This window comes from Vipera berus, assembly GCF_964194415.1.
Source record: "Vipera berus genome assembly, chromosome: 3".
NCBI classification, from domain to species: Eukaryota; Metazoa; Chordata; class Lepidosauria; order Squamata; family Viperidae; genus Vipera; species Vipera berus.
In genome coordinates, this window is record NC_138204.1 from 195,361,133 (window position 1) to 195,388,030 (window position 26,898).

Below are 26,898 nucleotides of genomic sequence, written 5' to 3' on the forward strand. Positions count from 1 at the left end.
TGCTGCCCTAGATAGGCCTGGGCTCGGCTCCGGCGGGGCGCGCTTCGGAGGTTCCTCTCGCACGCCCCAACCCCACTCCCAAGGCTGGCGCGCCCGGTCCGTGCGCGGGAAGCGCCGCTCGAGGAAAGGCGGCGGCGGCGGCGGCAGCGGCTCCGGGAAAGGCACGGCGGAGCAGGAGGGAGCCCGCGAGGAAAAGAGCGACAAAGCGCGCTTCCTCCCCCTTCCTTTTCCTCCCCCTTCCTTTTTCTCCTCGCCCTCCGGCTGCTCTCCCTCCCCCCTCCCTCCTCCCCCACTTTTTTCCGCTCTTCTCTTCACTCTCAAACTCCCCCCCCTCCTCTCTCTCTTTTTTTTTACTCATACACACACCACGCGCACCCTTTCCTTCTCCCCCCCCCGGTCTGTCTTTTCTCCCCCCCCCGCCAAACCACATGCGCGCGCGCGCTCTCACACCCGCGCGCCCTCCTGAGCCGAGCCGAGCCGAGCCTTTCCTCGGCTCCTTCTGTTCCTGTCATCTCCCTTCCGCTCCCGCCGAGGCACCCGGCGCGCTTGTTCGCCTGCCCGTCTCCCTCCTTCTGCGCTCTTTCTCTTCTCCCCCCCCGTCTCTTTGCCTTTCTCCTCCGCTCCCCCCTCCCCACCCGCCTCCGTCGCGCACCTACTTACCTTGCACCCCCGTTCACACCCTCAGTTACACCTGAACAACCGGACGGGTGGCGGCGGCACTACTAGCAGCACCGGCGGCGAGCAGCATGTCCCGAAGGAAACAGAGCAAACCCCGGCAGATTAAACGTAAGTTTTCCAAGAGCGGAGAAATGGGGGCTGTGGGGAGGGGGGGCTGTTTCCCAAGGGTGCTTTTCTGGATCTTTTCGCTTTCTGAGGCTTGGCTAAAAATAACAAGGAGAGTGGGGCGGCGGGGGGGGGGGGTCGGAGAAGAAGAAGGCGAGTGGAGAGAGAGAGAGAGCCGCTGAAAGTGCGGGCGCTCCGCATCGAGTTTGGAAGGGGCCGTTTGTCTTCGGAGAGCTGAGCTTGGACGGGCACCTCGCTTTTTCTCCTCCTTTTGCTTTAAAGATCTTTTGTTTTGAAAGGTTCCTAGACAGAAGGGTGGGCATTTGGGAAAGTTAGCATTAAACTTCACTCCTAGGAGTGGCTGGCTGGGGAGGGGTAAATTGAGTTTTTACGCTCAGAGAACTTTGATCTTTTCTGGGAAGCGTTCGGCTGGAGGTATTTTTTGCCAACAGCAGTCCCGGGAACACAGAGGAGGCGGGTGGTGGGCGAGAAAAGAAAGAATTGCCCCGGAAAGCAGCCCAGAGAGCCAGCTGAGCGCGTGCAGAGTGCCGTCTGTCTGTCTGTCTGTCTGTCTCTCTCTCTCTCTCTCTCTCTTCCCCCCCCCCCCAACGAGTTCTTGCAACCAGGCCAAAGGCACGCGTGCTATTCCTGGGGTATGGGGTGGGGTGGGGGGGGGAGAGAAGGTGGCACCACGCAGCAGCAGTGGCCGGACGTTTTTTTTTGGGTGGGGGGTAGGGGGAAACAAGCACCCTCCTCCCCAAACTGATCCTTTGCTGGGAAGCGAGGCTCCTTTGCAAACTTATTCCAGCGAATTCTCCGTCGCTTGCAAGCTGTGGCGCGCGTGGAGGTAATTTAGCAAGCGCCCACTCGTTATTTTAGGAGGATAGAGGTGGAGGTGGAGCAGGTGAATGAGAATCAAGTCTCTTTGGCATCCTTTCCCTTCTCGCTTTCCTCGCCCCAGCCTGGGACAAACTTGGGGCTAGTCCCTATGATGTCAACTTCCTAAACTTTTCTGAGCGCTGAGATTCCTTTTTGTTTTGGGCTTGGTCTCGCTTCAAGTAACTGGAATTAGCACTACGTATTTACAAAAAGAAAAAGAAAAAAATGCCTAAAGGAAAAAAAAAGCAGCGGCCAAAAATCTTTTTGAGTATACGAGCCTCTCACCCCAAACGCCTTTCGAAGGTAGTGTCACGTGACCTAACCCATTCTTTCTCTTGCTTTCTGGTTTTAAAAAGCATGTAGAATCGGCTTTTTAAAAATTGCCTCGGAATATAAATTAAAGAGATTTGGCGATAAGGATAAGACTTCTCAAGGGTCAAACCGTCCCAGAAAAATCTGGATTAAAAAGAATGATGCTTCTCAGAGTAACTTTCTGATGCTCCCCCCTTTTTTTTTTAGCAAATACCACTCCCGTAGCCTTAAAACATTTTTTTGTAACTTTCACTTTGTTAAGGCTCCTTGCATTTTAGAAATAACTTTTGATCCTCTTTGCTTCATCTATTCACTTAAGCAGTATACAGCTAGGAATGTTACTGACTGGATGAGCTTTCTACTGCACATTGTGAATGGTGGCTTGGTTGTTAATAAATAATTAACATTAATTGGTCGCATGGTACAAAGACCATCTTAAGTCTATTTTTTCATACTTTTTTATCTCCCAGTTTAACAGTTAAATGTTCTTTATGCCCATCTTATAATGTCAGATAAAGGCTTTTGTACTAATTGAGGCTATTGAATAGTGTGATAGGTCCCCAAGCCAGTTTCTGTGCCTCTTTTCCTCCCTAGTAAGATGTGTTAAATTAGAGGAACTAAATCCACTGTTTATTTTTATTGACGCATGTAAATATTTATGTGCATGCTTGTCTAGATGTAACACCCACACTATGGGGTCATTAGGGCTGTGCAGTATACTTTGGCTAGCGTTTAAGGTTTAATATTGTCCAGAACTTTGAGTGCTGTTTTCCACTACTCAGATTTACTCTCTTTAAAGATAACTAAAAAGATTTTCAGAGGAAGAGAAACTATGTATGGATAATCTGTAGGGGTTAGTAGGAGAGTGGGCTAAAAAAGTCATTGTGGCTGAGACTGGACTCTGGGAATTTTTTTCTTCAGCTGTGTTGCCTGCTCACATCTAAACTCTCACCATAATCATTTCTTGAATATATTTAAATATTTAGCCCATGTGCAATTCTCCAGAACTGTGAGGGAGAAAGTACGCCATCTCTCCTAGTGAAATAACCCCTAGTGTGACCATCACAGTTGACAGCTAAAATAATAGGAAAACTACTGGGGAGAGTAAAGCAGTACTTTAAGTCTGAAATCTCAGTTTGCAAAGAAGTCTTGCTGATAAACCATGCACAATTTGAAGCTGTATGTGGGGTAGGAGGAAGTCAGAAAAACTCCCAAGACAGTTAGTTCAAAGGACAAAAAGGTTGTTGGGCACAATTTTCCCTCTTTTACTTCATACAGTTTTCTGCTATCTAAAATTGTGATTTATGCAGTATTTTAATATTTTGCTTATTCTTTCCCCTTGGGTGCTCTCTGGGCAGTGATAAAAAAGCAACTGCTGAAAGAGCACCATTAATTTGCTCTGATGACTGGCCAGATAAGGATAGATAATGGGAAAGATAAGCGGAAAAGATATACCATCAGAAACCCGATTATTACCATTAAAATTCTAGCCCAGCAATCTGCAGAAGCCTGATAATTCCTTCTCCGTTTCCACCACTTTGGATGATAAGGCAAAAAATAGTCACTCAGGGCTCCTTGATTAGACTGCCTGGATTTCGTGATAATACAGTGATAAATTATGTATTTTGCCCCATGTTTTGTCCAAACATTCAGATTACTCCCTTTTTTCCATGTCTATATTTTTGGCTTCCTAAAAATAATAAAATAAAATAAAAAGCCTTCTCTTGTAAGCTTTTATTGTAATCATACTTAGATAAAAAGCAGTGATAGGAGAGGTGGTGTTTTGTGTGGGAGACCCCCATATCAATGTTATCAGCCCATCTCACTGCACCAGCTGCTAGCTGTTGTTGTTTTTTTGCCTTATCATCTCCTGCCAATATGCCAATAAATTGTCCAGATTGTTCTCCATTTTGTGGCTGCAATACAAAATTTATGACAGAAATGATTTTTTTTAGAGCAAGTGCATTTCTTTATATTAGCAGGGATGGCTATGTAGTTTCATTATTGTTATTTCTTGTTGCAGTTGTCTGAGATCTGATATTTTATGAGCAGTATTATTCCGATTTCATTCACACTTACTGAAGCCTGGGGAGGAGAAAATGAGTTGATTATTTTGTCTGATTATTTATTTTGAGAGTAAAATATTGCCAAACTAATTGCTTAAAGAAAAGCTTGTAAAACATTGTAATTGAATACCAGCAAAGAGGTCAAGAAATTTATTTAAAAAGATTATCAAAAGAGATCCAAATTGAACTTTTGATTGCTTTGTTATATTTATAAAAATGTACTGTATTTTTAGTTAAAATTAGACGGGGGAGGATAGCAAATAATTGCAAATTATGCCTAAAGAGAATCTGGAAATTAAGTATATTACATAAATAAATTAAATCTTATTCATATTAGGACAATGTTTTTAAAACTTTCTGTTTTAAGCTTTCATAAAAAGTTTCTATTAATATATAGTATTTTTTGTCTTATCAGTCTTTTGAGTTCATGCACTTTTATATAATGAACAAGGAGAGGGCTATTGTGTTAAGAAGTTTTCTCTTAGATTATTAAAATATAATAAACTTAGCTTAATTAACAGAGTAGGGAAATACATCAGTAGTCTTTATTAACATTTTTACCCAGGTACCTTTTTTTTAGGCATAAAACTATTTCTGTCTGCAGAATTTTGCTTATGTCAAATCCTTTTGCAGAAGACCTGTGTTTTAAAGCTAGTTTGTATTCTATTATAGTAATGTCATTAGTCGATACAGTTAATTCATATGGAAAAATAAAGTAGAAAATATTTCTTTATTTTGGAAGCTCAAGTATGGCAGCTTACTAATACACTTCATTTCACCTGCTATTAACTCTTACAAGTGCTTAAAGCTGAACAATTGATTAGTGTTTATTTAGTAACAATATTATTTCGATCACAGCAATAACTAGGATTTTGTGGCTGCAAAGTTGTATTGTCCACTGTGTTTCCATTTTGTTTTACTGTATGTTCTTGCATTCTAGTGGATATATACATATATAGAGAGAAAGGTCATGTCATATATATATATATATATATACCAAAGAAATGAAATATTTTATATTTATAGCTTCTGCAATAGGAGACCTCATTTTCTTTGATCTAATACTAAGTAATTATGAGCAACTTTTCAGAAGGTGACAAAAGTTCAATTAATGAATATTTTCGGAATATTCAGGTGGATATTGACTAGAAAAAGGAAATATCCACAAATATTTTCTGTTTTAAGTGTATTAAAAAAAGTTCCTGAAATAGAATGTATGTATTTATATGTGTTAAAAGTTCATTACCCCTATGAACATATTTAAATTTAGAAGTGGAGAACTATTCTTCAAGGAATAAAGCCATTTTAATCAGTTAATTAAGTGTATACTCTCCTTTACATTAGATTGTATACCATTTAAAGCAACAAAGTTGGAATATTCTGTGTAAGCAAAACAGACCAGTAATAGACCAGCATCCCACGTTGCTTGCATATGAACTGTGCATGATTTTGTTTGCCTGGGGGAACCAAATGAAATGAAAATCATTTATTTGTAGTGCCAGTTATTTTACCTTTAAATATGAATTGCAGTAATAAACATTGCAGTTAGAATGCCAATAATAAAATGTATATGAACTAACATGTTAAAGAACTAAGACCTGAACAGTTGATTAGAAAAATATTCTAGCAAAGTATATTACATACAAACCAGTGAAAATGTAGAATAGTATCAGAATGTCTCTCACCTTATCTTCAACGTACTAAATGAAAATTTAAAAGGTTTTTTTTTTCACTTCACAGATGTTTTTTTCAGATGCAGACTTAAGTAACTTTGGCTTTTCATACTGGAAGAAGCTACTGTAATATGTTCTAGAAGATCACTGAAATCAGTTCTGATATGTACATATATTAATAAATATAGAATAGGAAATTTAGAACAATGTTTAATTTACATTACCACTAATAAACAAGAACTATATAATGCTTTCCCACCAAGAATAAATAAATCTAGCATTTTTATTGGATAATAATAATTTGGGAAACTCATTTATGTAAGTTACATGGAGATTTTATTTTTGCCCATAGCTTTCTGTAAACTATAGTCAGATTTGTATGACAAACTATATCTTTCTGGAGAGTTGGCAATGCATTTTAAGAAAATAATTAAGCATAATAATTAGGCTCCTAATCCTTCCTTCCTTCCTTCCTTCCTTCCTTCCTTCCTTCCTTCCTTCCTTCCTTCCTTCCTTCCTCCCTCCCTCAGAAAAAGAAAGAATTGGAGCATATAGACCTACATTAAAGTTGAAATGCATTTTCCTTATGGTTCTAAAGAGAGATGCAATTAAATGAAGGCATTTGAATGTGAAGGTGCTATGCCTGGAACAGAGACGTGTTCTCTTTAAGGGTATTAGCATAAATCTGGCACATTTGTTTATGTTTCAAAATCAGTCACTGGTATCTCTGCCACAGGTAACAATTGACTTTCCAGGCTTCAAGTTAATAGCCTTGTCTCTTGCTTGTAAGGATCAATATTAGTATTAATTAATCACCATTATCAATCCTAGGATCTGGTTCTATTTGTTGTTACATCAGCAAATATCAATATAGAAAGTAGACTCTCTGATCGTCATGGCAACTTCATCTCTTGGGTCAAAGAAAGTTTATCTTATCTGTTCATGGAGAGTGGCAAACTGTTTAGGGATCTAGTTTGAACTCTAAGAACATTGATTTAGTTTTTGTTTGTGAATTGATGCTGAATTTCAATCACAAGGGATAGGAAAGATTTAAATATTAACGCCTAGAGGTATGTCCAAGAGATGGTATGCTATTACTGTCAGATTGTCTTTCTGAGGTGACACAAACAGAGGGAATGAGAGGTGTGTCATCTGGATTATTTCAAGCTCAGTAATTTGTACATTTAGCAAACATGTCTAGAATGAAAGTGAGTTAATTTTCTTGCTTTTATTGGATAATATATTTTATCGTCAAAGGCCTGAGAGATTGGTATTGGTTGTGAAGCAAAGATCAGTACAGAGCTGCTTTTGTTCAATGGAATGGAGAAGTATTTCACTGCTTGGAGTCCTTTATTTTTTAAAGAAAATACCTTATGTCTCTCTAATAATGACTCCCAAGGAGAAACCAAAGGCAATCTGAATAATTTGTTAGATGCATCTTTGGAAATTGCTGAACTGATAAATACGATTTCCTGAGCCTGAAAAATGAAGTATGAATTCCAGTTTGCTGCTATTCACCATAATAAAATATTGATGTTGAAAATCTCTCAAGAGTAATTGGTTCTGGGCCACTCTTTCTTGAAATATTGACATACAAACACATCACATCAAACAAATCCAGAACTCAACACAGGAAATTCAAAACCTCATCCTATCTTAAAATGGACAATATTTTCAAACATATTATTGGGAATAATTGCCATGCTTAACTGTTAGTATGGCCCAACATTTATAATATTTTAAAAAAACAATATACTTTATTATGGCCATTAATTCCATATTATAATTGAGTAAAACAGTTTACCTATTTTACCTAACTTATTAATGCTTAATATAGCATATCAACCCCAAATCCATACTTTTAGGGGCTACTGTATGTATATTAAATAAAATATTTATGTATTTATTTATTTATTATTGGGTCTTATATGCCGCCCTATCTCCCGAAGGACTCAGGGCGGCTAACAACAATAACATACAATAAAAATATCCATATAAGTATGCAGTAAACAAAATATTTTTAATGCCAGATGTCTCTGATCTTGGAATTGACATCTCTTTATTGATTACTTGGTGTGATCAAATGACCTCAAAAGCTGTTGCCATTGTGACATGATAATAGATCTGTATGGCTGTCACTACTGTTTTCTCACTTTATAGTGATTAAGTCATGTTAAAAAGAAACATGATGTGCAATATAAGGTTTGAATAATTTGTATGAAATTCTTTGCAGATCTGGTTTTTAAAAATCAGCCAATAAAATGTTTTCTGTTAAGAAATATAAAATTAACAAAAATAACTCTCTATTTTTCCAAGATCCTTATTACCATGTTTAATGAAAAGTGAAGAATATACATTGTTTTAGTTATGAACATTCCCTTCTCTATACCAGTTGGGAAATACAAAGCAATTGCTACGGTTCTTCAAAATTAAACAAATATACCATTTGCTACTAATTTTCTTTTCCTTCTACTTTGCAGTATATAGAATATTTCTGAGATAATATGTTTCTCTCAGGGTCAGAAAAATAGAAATTTAATGATAATTGACTTCAGAAAAATGCTTCGGAAACCATTGGGAAAAAGTTGTGCTGTAACAATTGGGGGTTGTTGGAATACCATGTGGTTTTCATTGTTGTTCTGACTTGGCATAATGGAATCCACTAAGAAGAAAAAGCATTTCGGGTTGAAGGTACTCAGAAGTAGGGAGGACAACAAAGACTTTGTGAGCTTATTAATTGACTACTGAAGTCAAAGTACTGGATTTTTTAAATCTTCTTTGCATCCATTGGTTGGTTGTAAGATATTCAGAATTACACAAGTGTGTGTTGTAAGTAACATGGACTTTTAAAAAATGCTGTTGATATTTGGAGTAAATGGTATTCTGAGTTTTTGGAGGCTGTGACATTGGTTCTTCTGAGCTGGTATTTGCATTTTGTATAGAAGAAAAGAAAAAAAATGATGAAAATATTCTATTGGAACCAAATTCCTTATTTCTTTTCTTATAGCTTCCCTTTGCAACAACTATTTTAAAATAATTTGTCATATTTTTCTTCCTAACTAAAATTTTGTGTTCTGAATGTCACATTTACTCTTTTTGAAATACATTGTTTAGTGACTTATACATCTGATATTATTAGTGTTGCTTGCTTTTCTTATGTTTTTTGTTTACAAAAATAAATTAATTATAATGAAAATGAATATATAAACTCAATGTACTACTTATGACAAGCAGTTCTATTTCTAAAACATAAAAGGTATTATAAATAATTAATAGTTTTTGAAGTATCAATATCACGTACAAATTATTTTCACTGTTATATTTTGCTGCAGTGTGGTTTTACTGTATTACTATTACATATAATCTCTGAAATATTTTTTAAACTGTTTTAGAACCATTAAGTCAATTAAAGGATTTAATTCTGGAACGTTTAAAAAGAATTTTTTTAACACAGTGTTCACCTTACCTAAAAGAATTAATGGATCCATAATGTTGTAAACATTTTTACGTGTGAAGCTATTTATGTTTTAAGCAGTTACTTTTTACTTACATTATGATTTTCCTCATAAGTTTTTTGCTTTTATCATGGGTAGAAAAACATTCAGGCACTGTAATTATGTTTATTTAAAAATAAAATCCTGAACAAAATACCTGTATGCATGATTATTCAAATGTAAGGGTAATTGAGAAAAATTGAATTATAACTTGACAGTTAAGTCCTATGAATCCTTAGTAGTCTGCTCCATTCCCCCCCCACGTACAGTATGTGACTGTGCCGTAATTGATTTTAAACTATGAATATAAGCTTTCTACTTCATAAAGAGAAAACATTAAGGTACATTCCTATATCCATTTTCAGAACTATACGGAAGTCAATGTGACTTATTAATAATATGCTGCTGATTATAGTTGAACAAAAAATGAAACTCATGTTAACAATTTGTTCCATTCCATATATAATATATACATGAACAAGAATTAATAATGAGAATATGTTACACAACTCTGATTTATAATATACTCACCAACCTTTAAAGCCTGTTTCTCTATTTTATATGGACAACTTGTAGATCACCATGCATAATGAATTAGAAACTTCCTTTGAATTGTGACTTGAAAAGTTGTCATGAGAGTACAATACAAATTTGAATGCTTTATTTATAATTTAGTGTAGTTTAGCCTAATTTAGTATCATTTGAAAGAGAGAGCTTCTAAAATTTAATGTCTGAGTCCTTTAATAGTGGGCATCACAGACAAACAAATGCATATTTTGCCATCAAGTTCTTTTAAGCTTCTGAAGTCAGGCCTACAACTGGGTCAGATGATAAGATGAGCACAACAGCTAAAACGAAGAGCACCTCTGATAAAAACTGATTGATTGATGTCTGGCTTCCTCACCATTGCAAGCAGTTGACAGTTAGTTTGGGATCAGATGATTTGGCTTTTGCGATAGATGAAGGGGTCTGTTAGGTAAGTCTGAAGGACATATAGGACATTTCTGTGTTAGTCAGAAAATACTGGTTTCCCACAAGGTGGGGCACTGGGTTGCATATTTTTTAGCTTATGATTTAACTTTCATGTTCAGTTAAATGTGTTACAAACATAAGATTAATATCCATTCTAAAATTAAGACAAATGAGACATTGTGATATCAATATTTAAGAAGATATGAGATAAATTCACATGTGGTATGCCAGAAGAGTGGTGTTTTAAGAGGGACATAGCTTGGGACACAGTCATGTGTGAACAGCTAAGCAGTTATATAGGAGAAAATTATTTCATACAAATAATATTTGCCCATTAATTTTACAAATATACAGTAACTACTTAAATGGATATTATCTCAGAGGGACCACTTACTATAATAACATTAACAGAGATTATATTTAAGTTGACAAGTTTTCTTTCAAACATATGGACGTTTAATATTCAGGGACAGCAAATAGACAACCGAAAGATTATGCTGTTCATCAAACAAGGCTTTCAAATCAAGCCACAATTTTTTTTTTGGCAGAACTGCTTTAGAATTGGAATGCATAACAGCTTGAATTTGAATTTAGATTTTGGACACTTTTGTGTTTGTTGGAAATATATTATGATGTATCTCTTTACTCTGAGATTCAGGGGTCAAATCTCTAAAAAACAGTTATATTTCTTCTAATCTGTTGGCTTAATGTCGGTAGTTGATTTTTTAAAGGATTTGTGTTGCTGATTGTATTGAATATAATCAGAAACAGCTGTAATTATTTTGTCTGTTGCTAATAATTGTAAGCTATACAGGTGAAATGTGGCCATTTCAAATATGATTTGCTCTATGTACCTCACACTGCGTGAATTACAAGACATGCTGTTTTCACATAAATATCTAGGAAAAGTATATTTATAAATTATTTTATAATGATATGTGCCTTGACATCATTAAAAATTAAAAATCGGTATCTGTAAGTTCAGAATAGAAGAGGGTTTTAAGTAAGATCTCTTTTTTTAAAATAAAGGTGTTTTTTTTTAAATCCCAAGAAAGATGCTGGTTCATTATTAGTAATAGTGTGAATAATCAATTTAGCATTTCCATGTCTATCTTTGTAAAACTTGGTTATACTTTTATTATAACGCTAAAATTGCCAGAAGCAATTCACACATTTTTGGAAAGTTAATACTATGTGACAAAGGTTGCATTTTTATTTAACACACTATACACTTCATTTTATAATACACAAACAGTGCAATTTTAATATAACTGCTGAAATGTCTCATGAGATTTATTCCCAGGTGCATGGGATTACAGGCTAAAGTCATTTTTAAAGTGCTGCCCTTACAACTATTGCTTGTGTAATAATTGTATATGATTCTTTTATAATTACCCAATTAGTACATTTTCTCATCTCCTTTTTGCTGAACTTATAAAAAAATATGTAGCAAAGTAGTTTGATGTGTTATTTGCTTTGCTTTGGAGTGTTATACCTTTTATTAAGTAATTGAGATCCAACTAATTATACCCAGAAGAAAATAAGGATTAATTAATCAAAGAAAGACAAAAAATAATATTAATTTAGTCAGAGTGATCAAGACCAGCTATGTTACAAATATATAAATGGAAAGTAACAATCAGCTACTTAGATTAACTAGACTGTGTAATTTTATGATTAGTCCTGCAATGTAGAGAATTTCATTCTACTGCGGCTTGGGGATATTTTGATGGAAATGGTCCTGATATTCTCTATATTATTCTTTGACTGTTACTTCAGAAAATATTGTTGGTAAAGAAAAAGGAACATTGAACTTAGGTTTGAAAAACATATTTAAAATTACATTTGCCACATGTACAGTACCTGTACATAATTCTTTTTTGTTTGGAAAATGTTGCTTTTCCAGTTGTAATCAGTTATTGCTTGATTGTTTCTATAAGTTATAAGATCGAAAAGAGAAAAAACTTTATATTAAATATGGCTCCCAACTTTTGCTGTTTAATAGAAGTGTTTTATATACTGTTAGTTTAATTTTGCATCTGCCTATTGAAACTTTTTTGTGGTGTGTTCTTAAGCAAATTTATTCACTATTAATTTTTGCTAAGTCCACTAAGATGGACCTCGTGGCAAATAATTACAATTTCACATTTCTTTCTTATATTTGGATAACATTAATATATTATCACCATATTTTAATGTGAAAAAATAACAATTTTTGTCTAGAAAATTAAATTTCCCACAAAAAATTTATATGCATTTATTTTTAAAAACTTAACTGTATCCTGAAGACTGCCATAATACTTTCTAATTTCTTTTGCTGTAGAATTAACTACTACAGCTTTTTTCACTGTGGATTTTTTTAAAAAATGATTAAAAAAATTAAATTGAAAATTTTAAGTACTATAGCTCATACAAGGCAGTTTTATAAAATAAGCTATTTTGAGTCTGCTATCACTCCCAAGGGATACAAAATATTTAAAATATCCACATTTAATTCTATGGCAGCACAGTCCTATGCAGGTCTGTTAAAATATACAATTTCCTTTCACATTTAATGGACTTACAACTCAGTAAATGTTGATATCAGAGATATCTAGCTTTTATGAATTGGTGCATATATTTGAAATGTTAGGAACATATTAAAAAAATCAATCTTTCCACGATGATCTCTACCAATCCAGCTTGCTTTTGTCTTGTGTCAGGTTATGGGGCACTTCCAAACAAAGCAATAGACAGTTGAGCAAGGAGTCTGATGAGGGTCTATGGATGGATTACTTTAGGTATATTGGTATATAGCCGGGGATACCTACCGTACGTTTAACTAACATAAGTTATTCACTTAGTGCTAGATTATAATACCAGAATAAATTAAAAAGAAACAGAATGGGAAAATGCTGTTAATAAAAGATTTTCATGGGAAGTGGGAAGCACTGCTACTCTAGAACATAAGTTCAGAAATAGGGCAAATTTAATGATAATACTTTTAATTGTTGGGGGTCATTGTTTCACATTATTAAATGTAATTGGTGCATGTCAACCTTGCAGAACTCTTCTGTCCACTTATTTTACAGCTGAAGTGAATGAAGTACTTCTATACGACCTGTTAATTATTGAATAAAGGATTATGCAGGTAGTTCTCAGTTTAAGAACAGGTTTCATTTCCAAGAAATGTCCTTAAGTGAATTTTTATGTAAGCCGGAACAGTATTATTGTATAATATGTTTAAATTCTATTTTCTCAGCTGGTTGCTGTTCCAGAAACCTTATATTTCATACATATCAGATGTTTTAAAATATGATGATTTTTAAAATCTTGTCATAAAAAAAATCCAGACAGATTTTTCTTTTTTAAAAATAGCCTGAAAAACCAATGTATTATTGTAATATTATTATTTCCAGCTTATTAGGAAACTTATATTTTTAAATGATCTCCAGTATTTAAAAAGAAGTATGCATGAAATACATCAAAGAAAATCTACTTTAAAAGTCATAAAAAATCTTTTTGCTGGTCAGAGTGAAATAAAACATGAGTGCAAGTGAAGCCTATTGATTCCAATAAATTAACTTAAAAGAGATAGTCATGGAGTCATGGCACAAGGATCAAAAATATAATAGAGCAAATGCCTTCTTTCAACTTCTCAGTCATCAATGAAATTTGGAGTTAGGGAAAATATGTGCTGTTTACACAATGAATCATATCTCAATTTTGGGGGAGGGGGATTGTGAAGGGATCCCAGAATCATATTATGACAAAGCTATACAGATCTTGATGAAAACAGAAGACCTGCCATAGCTAATGTTCTCAGTCTAAGAGGGGAAGAGAAATAACGTTACCAGATCATGCAATAATGAAAAATTATAGACATGTTTCTTAGAAATATAACTAACATCCATCAATTAGATATGTGCTGATCCTTCACATGGGAACAAGAAGTCAGAAGAGAAGGAAACATCTCCAACCCATATCTTTGTATCGATGCATAACTTGCTAGTCTATGGCATAACACCCCTTTGGTTCATTCTCAATGACATTGCCATGAATGGCCCCACTAATTTCAGTACTAAGCCATCCAATCAGATGGCTGACTACTGTTCTCAATTTTTATTCTGACAACACACTGTTGAGATGGACAGCCATACAAAATGAATGAATGAATGTACAACAAGAATAAAGTATGTAGAGCAAAATCCCCATAGATTGCAACCTGCACAAAACATTCCTAGAAAATATTCCTAGGAAAAAGTGCTCAAGACTACTCTGGGAAAATAGAACTTTTTCTGCGAAGTAGACAAAATGAAGTGTCAAGTTATATAAGAAAGAGAGCTAAAGACACATTGACAGCAGGCCTTTCCCATAGCTCATTGTAAGACATGGTTTAGGCAGCCAAAGATGAGTTTCAACTCCACAGGAAGAAGAACATGTGTAAATGCTTACCTAAAAAATAGGCTATCAAAGAAAGTAAGACAAAAATTCTTGGAGCACGTACGTGCCACAATTATCACAAACTGTACTATTTAGCCATAGCAACTAACAGGTACCAGAAAATAATGAGCCATTCATCCAACTCCAAATTGTATAGTACAGTAGAAATACAGGAGGAATCATAGCCAAGTCAAATATGTATTAATGTGCAGAAAATATAGCTTCAAATTCTGAGCATAATTCGTACATTGTAATTGTATGCTAGGAAAGATAGGAACATCTTACAAATTCTAACACACTGTACTCTCGATGGCTTAGTATCTCTAGGATCTCAGCAAGTTCCAAATTCAATAGTATGCCCAATTTGCCCAGCTCATTATGCCAGTATCCGTGTTATCTCCCCACCTTTACCCCACCTTCTTGTCTCTTTTTTCCTTTATCCTATTGGCAGTACCATATATTCTGGAAGTAACATTCTTTTTTATTGTGCCAAAGGTGCTTTTCTAAAAGGCAACTTGATTTGGTTTTCTTCCTTGAAAACATTTCACTTCAAATCCATGATTGAGAATATTAATACAAATTCTTTTTATTGCTGTATTGGTGTGATGTGACTTCAACAAAAATTATTACTACTAAAATTTTTTAACAAAGTAAGATAATTGAAAGACAAATAGTTTTATGGAAAATATAATGCCTGGTTAGCATAATATAAACAGAAAAGAGCAAGATGCATTAAAATATACCAAATGCTATTAAAAAAAAAAACAGTTGGAAAGAGTACCCATACCATTTGTGCATCCTGAGAATGGTTCGATCCTAGATCATTCTAAGGGTGTAAACATGTGTAGGAGATGACCAGACTGAGCCGAAGGGAGGAGTCAAATGTGTGATCAGTCTCGAGTCCCTTCACCCCACAAGAGATCTATATCCAGCCCACTTAGAATTCTATTTACTCTTACTTACCACCAATTTGATTTGACTGTTAGTAGTTCAGATTCTTATAGAAAGCATGAGCTTGCAATAAACCTTTATGTTCATATTAAGTGGTCTGGACTTCCTAATTTTCTTGTGCTTGACAACATGATCTGAATTTTCCTATATAAAATATGAAATGATGGTATGTCCACATACATTTGCCATCACCAAGATCCTACTATTTATTTATCTTATTTTTATATTTTAAAATTTTGCAAAGCACTAGCCTCATGATGATATCAGTGATACTTGCAGCAGTGCCTCTGGTATCTATTGGAGACCCTCTCCCAGCTTAGGAGTCACAACCCCAAGTGCTCCTACAACCATTTCTCCAGCTGCTTATACTCTTCTTCCTGGTGTTGCTGTCACTTGGCACTACTACATCTATCAACACCACTGTCTTCTGATTCTTGTCTACTACCAGAAAGTCTGGTTGATTGGCAGTATGTGGAACTGGAGGTCCCACAGTACCTTCTTCACGCTCTTCTGTGGAATCTCCCATCTGGACTTGAAGGGTCTAGCTCAGGGGTCAGCAGCCTGAAACAGTGAAAGAGCCACTTGGAACTGGTTCCCTCACAAAAGGAAAAACTGGGAGCCGCCAAAAATGTGTGTACATGCGCGCATGCGCAGAACAGGGTTTGACTGAAGAATGGAGCCAAGGCGAGATAAGCACCTACCCTGCATATTTGAATTGATTGGTTGAACTTTTTTAGTCCCACTTTTTTTTTTTGGACTGCACATGGCAGAGGACTGGGAGCCGCAGAAGCCGGCTGAAAGAGCCGCATGCGGCAGACCTGTGGTCTAGCTCATATACAGATGTTTCTATGCAGTGCCACCTACTTGGTTGTGCTGTGTGTTGTATGCCTGTTCCTACACCCTGCTGCTAAATGTTGGACTGTCTCTGAGGCCCCTACAGTTCGCATCTTGGGTTCTGTGTAGTCAGGTCCTACTTCTCTGGATTTGGTTCTTAGTGCCTGTTCTTATACTGTTCTGATACATGTGTGTATTTTGTGTGTGTGTGAACACGTGCAGGTGATGAACTGTAACACAGTAATCATACTTTGTAGATAGGCATTTTATTACTGGTTGTATTTATCATGGCAACCATTTTGTAAAATAACCATATAATACTCTCAAAATTCCAAGCATCTTCTTGGTTCCAAAAGGTCATATTATACAATTGGGGCATAGGGGAAATGTAGGAAATAGTCTCAGTGGTTATGCCTTGTAGCAGCGGTCAGCAACCTGAAACAGTGAAAGAGCCACTCGGAACCGGTTCCCTCAGAAAAGGAAAAACTGGGAGCCGCAAAAAATGTGTGTGCATGTGCGTACATGCACACATGCTCAGAACAGGGTTTCACTGAAGAGTGGAGCCAAGGCAAGATATGCACCTACCCTGCATATTTGAATTGATTAGTTGAAATTTTTTAGTCCCACTTTTTTTGGGGGGGGGGGCTGCACATGGCAGAGGACTGGGAGCCGCAGGAGATGGCTGAAAGAGCCGCATGCGGCTCCGGAGCCGCGGGTTGCAGACCTGTGCCTTGTAGCATAATATTCTCCCACCCCTTCTGATTTCTGCAGTATTCACTCTTTGAAGCTCCAGTTCAAAAACTGAATAGGCTAAAGGTGCCATTGCTGTTTGTGTTGCGGTCCCCAACCGTGATGCTATTTGCCTAGAGGGGCAAGGAGTGTTAATGATGTACTTAAGTGTGGTTAGAAATGTTTTGAATAGAAATCTTTGGGTATAAAGTGCTCTTTCTTGTTTTTCCCTCGTTAACAGAGTGTTCCTTTGTAAATTGCAATATGCACAATCAGAAATGTAATTTGATTCTATTTGCTTGCCAGTAGAGTCTTCTGTGCAGGGTTTACACAGTTTACGTGCCAATAGCAATCATATTTCTCTTTTCAGGGCTTGTTGAACTAATGTTATAGATGGTCAGTAATGGTTAATTAAAGAGATAATGGGAGTCCACTTCAATGTGTATTGGGTTACTCAGTCCCCCCCTGGCCTGGCTTTGATATGAAGTATATGCCTTGGGAACGTTTGTGTTCAATTACTGTAAATCCTTTACTTCCCAACTAAGTGGGTTAATACCCATATACAGTACTGGGTAGGTAGAAGTCACTTATGTACCTATCAGTGCTTTTATATCACACTACTTACACCAAATTCACATAGGATTGACTAGAGAAAATAGGATTTAGTTTTTTTACACATCGCTAATGAAGGACTGCTGTTGAACAGCAATTACTTTCCTCTTTTTTTTAATCCCTCATTCTTACAAGGTACCTTCCAGTATTGTCCCTTAGTGCCATTGAGAAGGCTGCTAGAATATGACTTCTATGATCAAACATACATTCTTCTCAAATAGACACCAGAACACTGTCACAGCCCAAACTGACCTATTTAGGTAGCTGTGCAGATTTTTTTCCTCAGGAATCCCATTTTATTTTATTTTTTTATTTTAATCCCATTTATATCCCGCCCTTCTCCGAAGACTCAGGGCGGCTTACAATTCTAAAGCACAAACCAATGTGCTTAGCAATAGCCTTCATTCTATGTATATGCCTGCTTATTAGGGCTTTCCCCCCCCCCCAAGCGGCATTATTACAAAGTCAGCTTATTGCCCCCAACAATCTGGGTCCTCATTTTACCTACCTCAGAAGGATGGAAGGCTGAGTCAACCTTGAGCCTGGTAGGACTCGAACCTGCACTAATTGCAGGCAGCTGGTGTTACTTAAGGAGGCATTAGCCCACTGCTCCACCAAGGCTTCTCTTTTGCTGTAAGAGAGGATGAATATTTCTGGTTATCAGAATTTTTTTCCCCGGAATATGCCTTGGGATTAAATTAGACAGTCCACATCACTCTGATGTTTAGCTCAGGAGATAAGAATGGAGGTTAGTTTAATAGGTGTTCAATTGACTGCTTTTGAAAAAAAATTTGGGTACCTTTGACTCAATCTTGACATCTGGTGACTCCCTGGATAAGTCCATGCAATTTCTTGGCACTATTTTCTAAAGTGGTTTGCTGTAGCCTTCTTAGGTTTGAGAGAGAGTAACTGGCCTGAAGTCATTCAGCTGGCTTTGTGCTAAAAGCAGTACTAGAACTCACAGCCTGATATCTTAAGTGCTAATCAAATTGGTTTTGGGATTAGTTTATTTTAAATGATGAGCTATGTAGCGGAAGTGAGTTAGAAGATAGGTAAATGATTTGGAAGGAATATTCATCCTCAAACTTCCCAGGTACAAGACTTTTTAGAAATAAATTTGGGATAGCAGTTAGAGACTAGGCTAGAAACCTGGAGACTGTGAGATCTAGTTCCATTTTAGGCATAAATCCAGCTGGGTGACTTGACCCACTCACTTTCTCTCAACCTTAGGTAGGAGACAATGACAAACCACTTCTGAAAAACCTTGGCAAGAAAATTTCATGGACTCGTGCAGGCAGTGTCCAAGAATAAGACAGACTGAACTGAAAAAAATATCAAGATTTTCTAACAAAAAAAATCTATGTAGATCATCAGCTGATTTTTATCCTGAGGATAAAAGGAACAAAGGGAAAGGATCAGATATCTGCTTCTTGTTTTGAGTACTTGAGTTTCTTCATATCAGTACTTGAGTATTTCCAGTGAATAAGTGGGTCTTAGGCTCTAAGATGAGCAAAAATAATTATCAGTTGCTTTTCCCATGGGAAGTTTGAGAATAATTTCACAGAATAAGTATCTTTCCATCTTCTCAGAAGTCATTGGTTATGGCTTCAAGGAATAAACTGTTTGAACAAGCACATTTATTCTGGGGAAAAATTCAATAGTAGATGTACAATAGTTGTAGAAGATAATACTTGTAAAAGTATTTTAGTTATCTAATGTGTTTATTACAATAAAGTGTGTAATGTGCAACTTAGAACAAACAGTTACTGAGAAGTTAATAAGCCTAGCATCTCTTTTCCCAATGCCTATAGGTGTTTATACTGGTTGAATAATTTCCACAATATCACTCAAGAGCTTTTTACTGATATGAGATTAGAAATTTTATATTTCTGTTATGGGAAATGTGACTTTTTAAAAAGAACCCACAAGTATGGGTGGGACATTATTCTAGAGTGCTGCAATTAAAGTCTGAACACTAAATAAGAGCCATTAGCTGTTTGCAGAGTCCCTGAAGAGTATGATGTTTGCCATATCTGCTGAAGTAACAAACAAAAGTAGTGTATGTCAATTACATACAACTTAAGAAATTTATGTTTGTCCTTCTGAATATTAGTTTCAGACAAGATGCCTACCTTCGGAATAAAGAGATAATTTTTAAAAGGTTAGCATTGCTGTACTAAAACTTTTTTTTAGTTTCAAAATTCAAAGCACTAAATAGAAAATTAATGCTAAAATATAAATATAAGTTTAGTGGAAATTTTGAAACAATAATACTTTCAGAAAGGAATATTTGAAGGACACTGTTTTTAAACTGCAGTATCTTGCTCTGGTTACTATGTCATACTGCCCAACTAACTCTAGTTTCTAAATCCAGACTATTTTGCATAATTAACACAAAACAAGTTTTCGTCAAAATGCATGTTATGTCGATTGCATTAAGTGATTTCATTCATTTGGAATGATTCAAATTAACATGTTGAGTTTTTATTTTGATTATACATCCATGCCATGTCTACTTCATATGCTCTTCCAATGGTTAATACTTCCAGCAGTTCCGTTGATTGATCTGAATTTTGTGAGAAGCCTTCATAGAGCTATAGCTCTCTTTTTAAACATTGAGATAAAGCAATGAAATCATTGCTTTTTTCATTTTTTCGCTCCATTTTGCTCCCTCTGCGACCTGTAGTACATGTATTAAATATATCTTATTATTTTCATAGATATTTTCTCCAGTGTTTTGCTTCATCAGGATCACATTCTACAGTAGAACAGAAGTTTATGGATGCATGTGTCTGTGTGTGATTAGGTAAGCTTGTGACTATCATAATGGCACACTGACTCCTAAATTCCTTCAATGCATCAAGAACATTAACAGAATATCCTTAGAAAATATTTGCATTTACATTAGCCAGAATCCCTTTTCCCTGTTTGTTTCAATCTCTTCTAACTATTTGTAACATGTTAATTTAAAGAAAGAAAAGCTTAATTAATTGATCTTAAAGAGGCCTAAGGAGTCCTCAAGCAGAATAAAGGAGAGGAAAAATGCTTGTGCATTGTTGATATTTCAGTTCAGAATTATCAAAAGTGAAAACATGATTTATCTTGATATATGAACTCTTTCTAGGACTTGTATTCATGGTTTGTTCCCATCAGCAACATCAATCCTTAAGTATGTCTGGACTAGGCACTCTTGAACTGGGGTCCCCTTTCTTTACAACCTGAACATTTTCCATGTTGCTTCGCAGAGTAATTTTGATGGTCACACAAGGCTTTAGGGGGGAAAAACATTTTGCCAAAAGTTGCTTCTTTCCTTGTTCTGCCATTGGTCAATAGATATATGGAAGGTTTTCTTATATGTAATGGCCTTTGTAGACCAGAATTATTATTATTACACTCTAGATAGTTATATAATGAGGAGGTGGAGTTTGTCAGGGATATGTCTCTATAGTTTAGAAAAATGACTGGCTTTAAGATGCCAGAATGCTAATTTTTGCTGCAACCCATTAACAAGACTATTCCTCTTCAGTTGTTCTATGCAGGCATTGTTTGCTGAGTTTCTGATCACTACGGTAGCTCATTTTGCCTGGGTTTGCCTGGCATTTAGTGGAGAATGCTGTTTTTAAATGCCTAAATCAATAAATACAGTATTTAATTAGGGTTTGCAGAGATCATAGAAGAGGTTGAAAAGGGAATTCAGAGGGTTAAAAGCAAAGTACAGATTCATGAGCAGTGAGTTGTTGTGTCTCTAAATCCCAGACATACTTTATTAGGGCAATCCAGCTGGTTTGTTATTTCTGTCTCCTCATTATCAACACGCTTATGGTATGGTCTCTTCCCCCTCACTTTCAGTGCCAAGAATTTGGCAGAGACACCAAGGAGAAGGTCAGAGACTGACTTGGGGAGGAGAGTTGTGAAACAGAAAGTGCAACAGAGAAAATCCAGTGGTTGTAAAACTAAATAAGGTTTGTTTTTATCATGGCTAGGCTACCACAGTATGGTTCTATTGGCAAACAGTAATTACAGCTATGTGTAATTAATTACATAAAAACTGATATATTGGGCTTCACTCTCTTGATACTTTATGCGGGTGTTAAGACAACTACAAGGATTTCGACAGAATTAATAAGGGTGGAAGTTAATGGGAAATGCTGCCTTTAATTTCTGCTAACATGATTTGTCATTTTAAAGGTAGATAATATTTGGGAAAGTGTTAGATAGCGTCATGTTTGAAATTAAATATAAGCAGTATATTTGAATACACTGTGAGTGCATGACAGAAAGGAAATGTGCATGCAAACTAACAAACTCAGATTTACAGGAAAGAAACTGATGGGAAATTATTTTCTTACTCTCCATCAGTTCTCTTTTCAAAATACATTCGATAAAACATACCCTGATTTTTGGTATTTGTGGTTTGATGTTGACTATTGCATAGCGTTCTTCTTGAACAGGAAGCTGCATTTCACATTTCAGTGTCAGTAAAGAGAAGGCTTACAGGTATAACTTTTCTTTTTCCAGAAACTGGCAGCCAGTATAATTTAGCAGTGTACTATCTTCGTGTGATATATGTGTAAACTTTCAATGTTATGGATTATACTCCCCCTTCCACACCCTACAGTCCTTAAATGACAGCTCCCCACTTTGCTTTCATATAATTGTTTTCTTCCTTCTGTCACGTTAGTGGCTAATTACTACTGGGTGCTGTCCAGATCCATTAAAATTAATGGGAATATTGCCATTGAGTCATTAGTTGGCAGTTCTGATTGTGTAACACCTCTTAAATATAACAAGAATTATTCATTAAAGTAAGGACTTTAAATACAAAGACTAACTTTTCCACTAAGTTTGTACTGATGATATTTACATAATAGTCCCTGTATGTATGGCGCTACAGTGGTGCTGTATAAGATGAAAATTGTCAATTCCTTACCATTTAAAACGCTGTATATATTAATAATAGAGAAAATAAAGGGAAGTGAAGGCAGGAATAAGTAGAAAATAAATAGGAAAGCAATCTGAAGAACTTTCAGTTACATGTGTCTAGACTCTTTTTCAAGTTGCAATGGGTTTGAGAATAAGAAGGTTGTTAAAAACCTTCATAATAAAATTGAGGTTGAGAGAATTTGAAGGAAACAAGGGATATGGTTTAAAACAGTGGTTTACAATGCATGTTTTGAAGGCAGTCTCAGGCCAGTGTATCAGCAAAAGTAATGAGGGAATTTTAAATAATAGCCTTAGATTAAGTATATAATATTCCCATTTTAATAACATTGAACTAATATATTTTATTTAAGAAATGTTCTTATACATGAATCTACTCTGTATAGGTCCTTAGTTTGCGCAACACATTTTTGTTAGAATATGAAATAGACAGGCCTGTAAATAATAGGAAGTCTTTGTATAGGAAATATTTATTTTCTATTGTTATAGAATAATATACTGTATATATTACAAGAAAAAATGATTAAAAGCTCTTCAGCTCTTAGATTATCTTAGAAAGTGATGAAACCTAAAACTAAGGAGAAATTTCCTGACATTTAGAATAATTAATCAATGGAATGACTTGCCTCTAGAAGATGTGGATGCTCAAAAAGTAGATGTTTTTAAGAAGAGATTGGACCGCCATTTGTCTAAAATGGTATAGGGTTTCCTACCTTAGTAGGGGGTTGGACTAGAAGATCTCCAAGGTCCCTTCCAACTCTGCTATTCTGTAATTCTGTTATTCTTGGTGATTTTGCTTCATTAAACAGATAATGAATGCTGTAATAGTGGATGTCCTGTATTGAGAAGGAGTTGATCTACAGTTGAGTTCTCTTCTTGTTATGTCATTTGAGTTTAGTTGCATACTAAGATAAATTGAAAGATAAAAAGGACAAGTATAAGAATTGGAAAGAGGGGCACATAGCTAAGTCAGAATATCAGCAAATAGCCCATGCCTGCAAAGAAGTGAGGGAAGCTAAGGCTCAAAATGAACTACGGCTTGCAACCAAAGTCAAAAATAACAAAAAATGCTTCTTTCAACATATAAAAAACAAGAAAAAAGTTAAGGAAATGATTGGTCCATTAGTGGGGGAAAGTGGCAAGAAGGTGACAAGCAATAGGGAGAAAGCAGAACTATTTTACTCATTTTTTGCATCTGTCTTTACACAAAGGGAAAAAACAGTCCAACCTACCAAAACCAGTACCATAAAAAACAGAATAGAAACGCAAGTTAAGATAGGCAAGAAAATGGTAAGTGAGCACCTGTCCAGCCTAGACGAGTTCAAATCACCAGGACCAGATGGATTACACCCCGAAGTTCTCAAGGAACTGGCAGACGTGATCTCAGAACCACTGAACTATATTTTTCAAAGATCCTGGAGCACTGAGGAACTACCAGAGGACTGGAAGAGAGCTGATGTAGTTCCCATCTTCAAAAAAGGGGAAAAAATAGATCCAGGAAACTACAGGCCTCACCTCAATACCTGGGAAGATTCTAGAAAAGATAATCAAACAACAAATCAGCAAACACCTTGATGCAAACAAAGTCATCACTAAAAGTCAACATGGGTTTGTCAAAAACAGATCATGCCAGACAAATCTTATTACATTCTTTGACCAAGTGACAAAATTAGTGGACCAGAGGAATGCTGTAGATATAATTTACTTGGACTTCAGTAAGGCATTTGATAAAGTAGATCACAACCTACTACTTGATAAGATAGAAAAATGTGGGTTAGACAGCATCACCACCAGATGGATTCGTAGCTGGCTGACAGGCCGTACTCAGCATGTGGTCCTCAATGGAACTGCATCTACATGGAAGGAAGTGTGTAGTGGGGTTCCCCAGGACTCTGTTCTGGGCCCAGTGCTCTTCAGTATCTTCATTAACAATTTGGATGAGGGGATGGGGAACTCATCAAATTTGCAGACGACACCAAGCTGGCAGGAATAGCCAATATTCCAGAAGATAGGCTTAAAATATAGGAGGATCTGGACAGACTGGAACACTGGGTGCTATCTAACAAAATGAAATTCAATGGTGAAAAAAGTAAGGTTCTACATTTAGGCAGGAAAAATCAAATGCACAGGTATAGTATAGGTGATACCTTGCTCAATAATAGTAACTGTGAAAGGGATATTGGAGTCCTAGGGTACAATCACTTAAATATGAGCCAGAAGTGTGCTGCAGCTGCCAAAAAAGCCAACACAGTGCTAGGCTGCATTAACAGAGGGATAGAATCAAGATCACGTGAAGTACTAATACTACTTTACAATGCTTTGGTAAGGCCACACCTGGAATACTGCATCCAGTTTTGGTCACCATGATGGAAAAAAGATGTTGAGACTAGAAAGGGTACAGAGAAGAGCAACAAAGATGATTGGGGGACTGGAGGCTAAAACATATAGGGAACGGTTGCTGGAATTGGGTATGTGTAGTTTAATGAAGAGAAGGGCGAGGGGTGACATGATAGCAGTGTTCCAATATCTCAGGGGCTGCCACAAAGAAGAGGGAGTCAAGCTATTCTCCAAAGCACCTGAAAGCAGGACAAGAAGCAATGGATGGAAACTAGTCAAGGAGAGAAGCAACCTAGAACTAAGGAAAAACTTCCTGACAGTTAGAACAATTAACCAGTGGAACAACCTGCCTCCAGAGGTGGTGAATGCTCCAACACTGGAAGTTTTAAAGAAGAGACTGGACAGCCATTTGCCTGAAATGGTATAGGGTTTCCTGCCTGAGCAGGGGGTTGGACTAGATGACCTCCAAGGTCCCTTCGAACAACTTCTTCTTCTTCTTCTTCTTCTTCTTCTTCTTCTTCTTCTTCTTCTTCTTCTTCTTCTTCTTCTTCTTCTTCTTCTTCTTCTTATTATTATTATTATTATTATTATTATTATTATTATTATTATTATTATTACTACTACTACTACTACTTCGGGTGGTATTACAATGTTATCATCAGACAATTAGAAGTATTATATAATAAAAAAGCTATCCAGCTTTTAAATAGAATTTCTGTACTTTCAGTGCTTTTCTTTTCCTTAGTAGTGGCTCGTGTAGTTCATCCACTGGATTAATGGCGTTTTGCTCTGTATTTATCTCCTGTGGCCAGTGGCAGTCACAGTAATGCTATGGAGTAGGACAAAGAAAAACAGTGTGTGATAACATCCAAAACCAAGGTATAGTCTACTAAGTGAAGTTAGCCTTTAAAAATAACTCTGTGCTTTTGTTATCTCATTGTTAAAATGAGTTTATGGTAAAGTGCATGCACCTCATGGTGTGAATGGCATGCTGCATAAAGTGTTAACAGCATTAACCTTATTGTTATTTTAAGGAAGTGAAATCATTGTTTACACCAAAAAATCAATAAGAAATCAGAATCCTTTTCTAGTTGCATTCTTTTATGAACATCATGGATAGGGACAAAATCAAAATGTTTTCTTATATATTAGTTCAGGGGTGTCAAACTCACAATGTCACGTGACGTTGCGACGTATCACGACTTTTTTGCCATTGCCAGCAATGGGGTGGGCATGGTTTTGCCATGACACATCGGGCCCATGGGCCGCCAGTTTGACACCCCTGTATTAGTTCCATTGACTGACTGACAGACAGACACAATTTCTGTACCATCTCAGATATAATATCCAGAGAGTTTACATGTACTAAGTAACTCTAAAATCATGAGAGCACAAAAATAATTATAAACTGATCTGATAGCTTACCATCGCCCCTCCCTCCCATTAAGACTGAAACTGGTAAGAATGGATGGTATTCCATTTTGTCCAAAATATTAAGGAGGATACATCTTTTCATTAAGAGACAAATTATAAATAAGATAGGGTTCCTTTTTCCTAGGAAGTTGGGAATACACCTTTATGGCTACATGTATGACCCTGCAAAATTTACTTGTATCAGAATATTCTGGTTGTAAACATAACCCAATTCATGAATTTTAAATAACAATCAGCATTTTCAATTATACCCTGAAACTCATTAGTGACTGAAGAAGTTTGCCTATATTTTACTGAATTAACTTTTACCTGTTAGCAGATAGCATGTAGATTATATACCAGTTGAACTTTCTGAACAATTTTCAAATGCAATCCCAAATAAAATGTATCTAAAAAAAATCTAGCTGTGAATTAATGAGGATGATGAATGATTGTAACTGGACCATCAGGCTCCAAGAA

General features: G+C 36.2%; 1 protein-coding gene across 2 annotated transcripts in view; it reads left to right on the plus strand.

Annotated features, from left to right (window-relative positions):
- Positions 1–746: 746 nt before the first annotated feature.
- Positions 747–26,898, plus strand: part of ZFPM2 (zinc finger protein, FOG family member 2) — a gene marked incomplete at both ends in the record, with an annotated part of 365,245 nt that continues 339,093 nt past the window's right edge. For both annotated transcript variants that reach the window (XM_081325400.1, XM_081325401.1), the window contains one exon: positions 747–786. In XM_081325400.1, coding sequence (XP_081181526.1) covers positions 747–786 — 40 coding nt within the window. The remainder of the gene's footprint in view (positions 787–26,898) is intronic.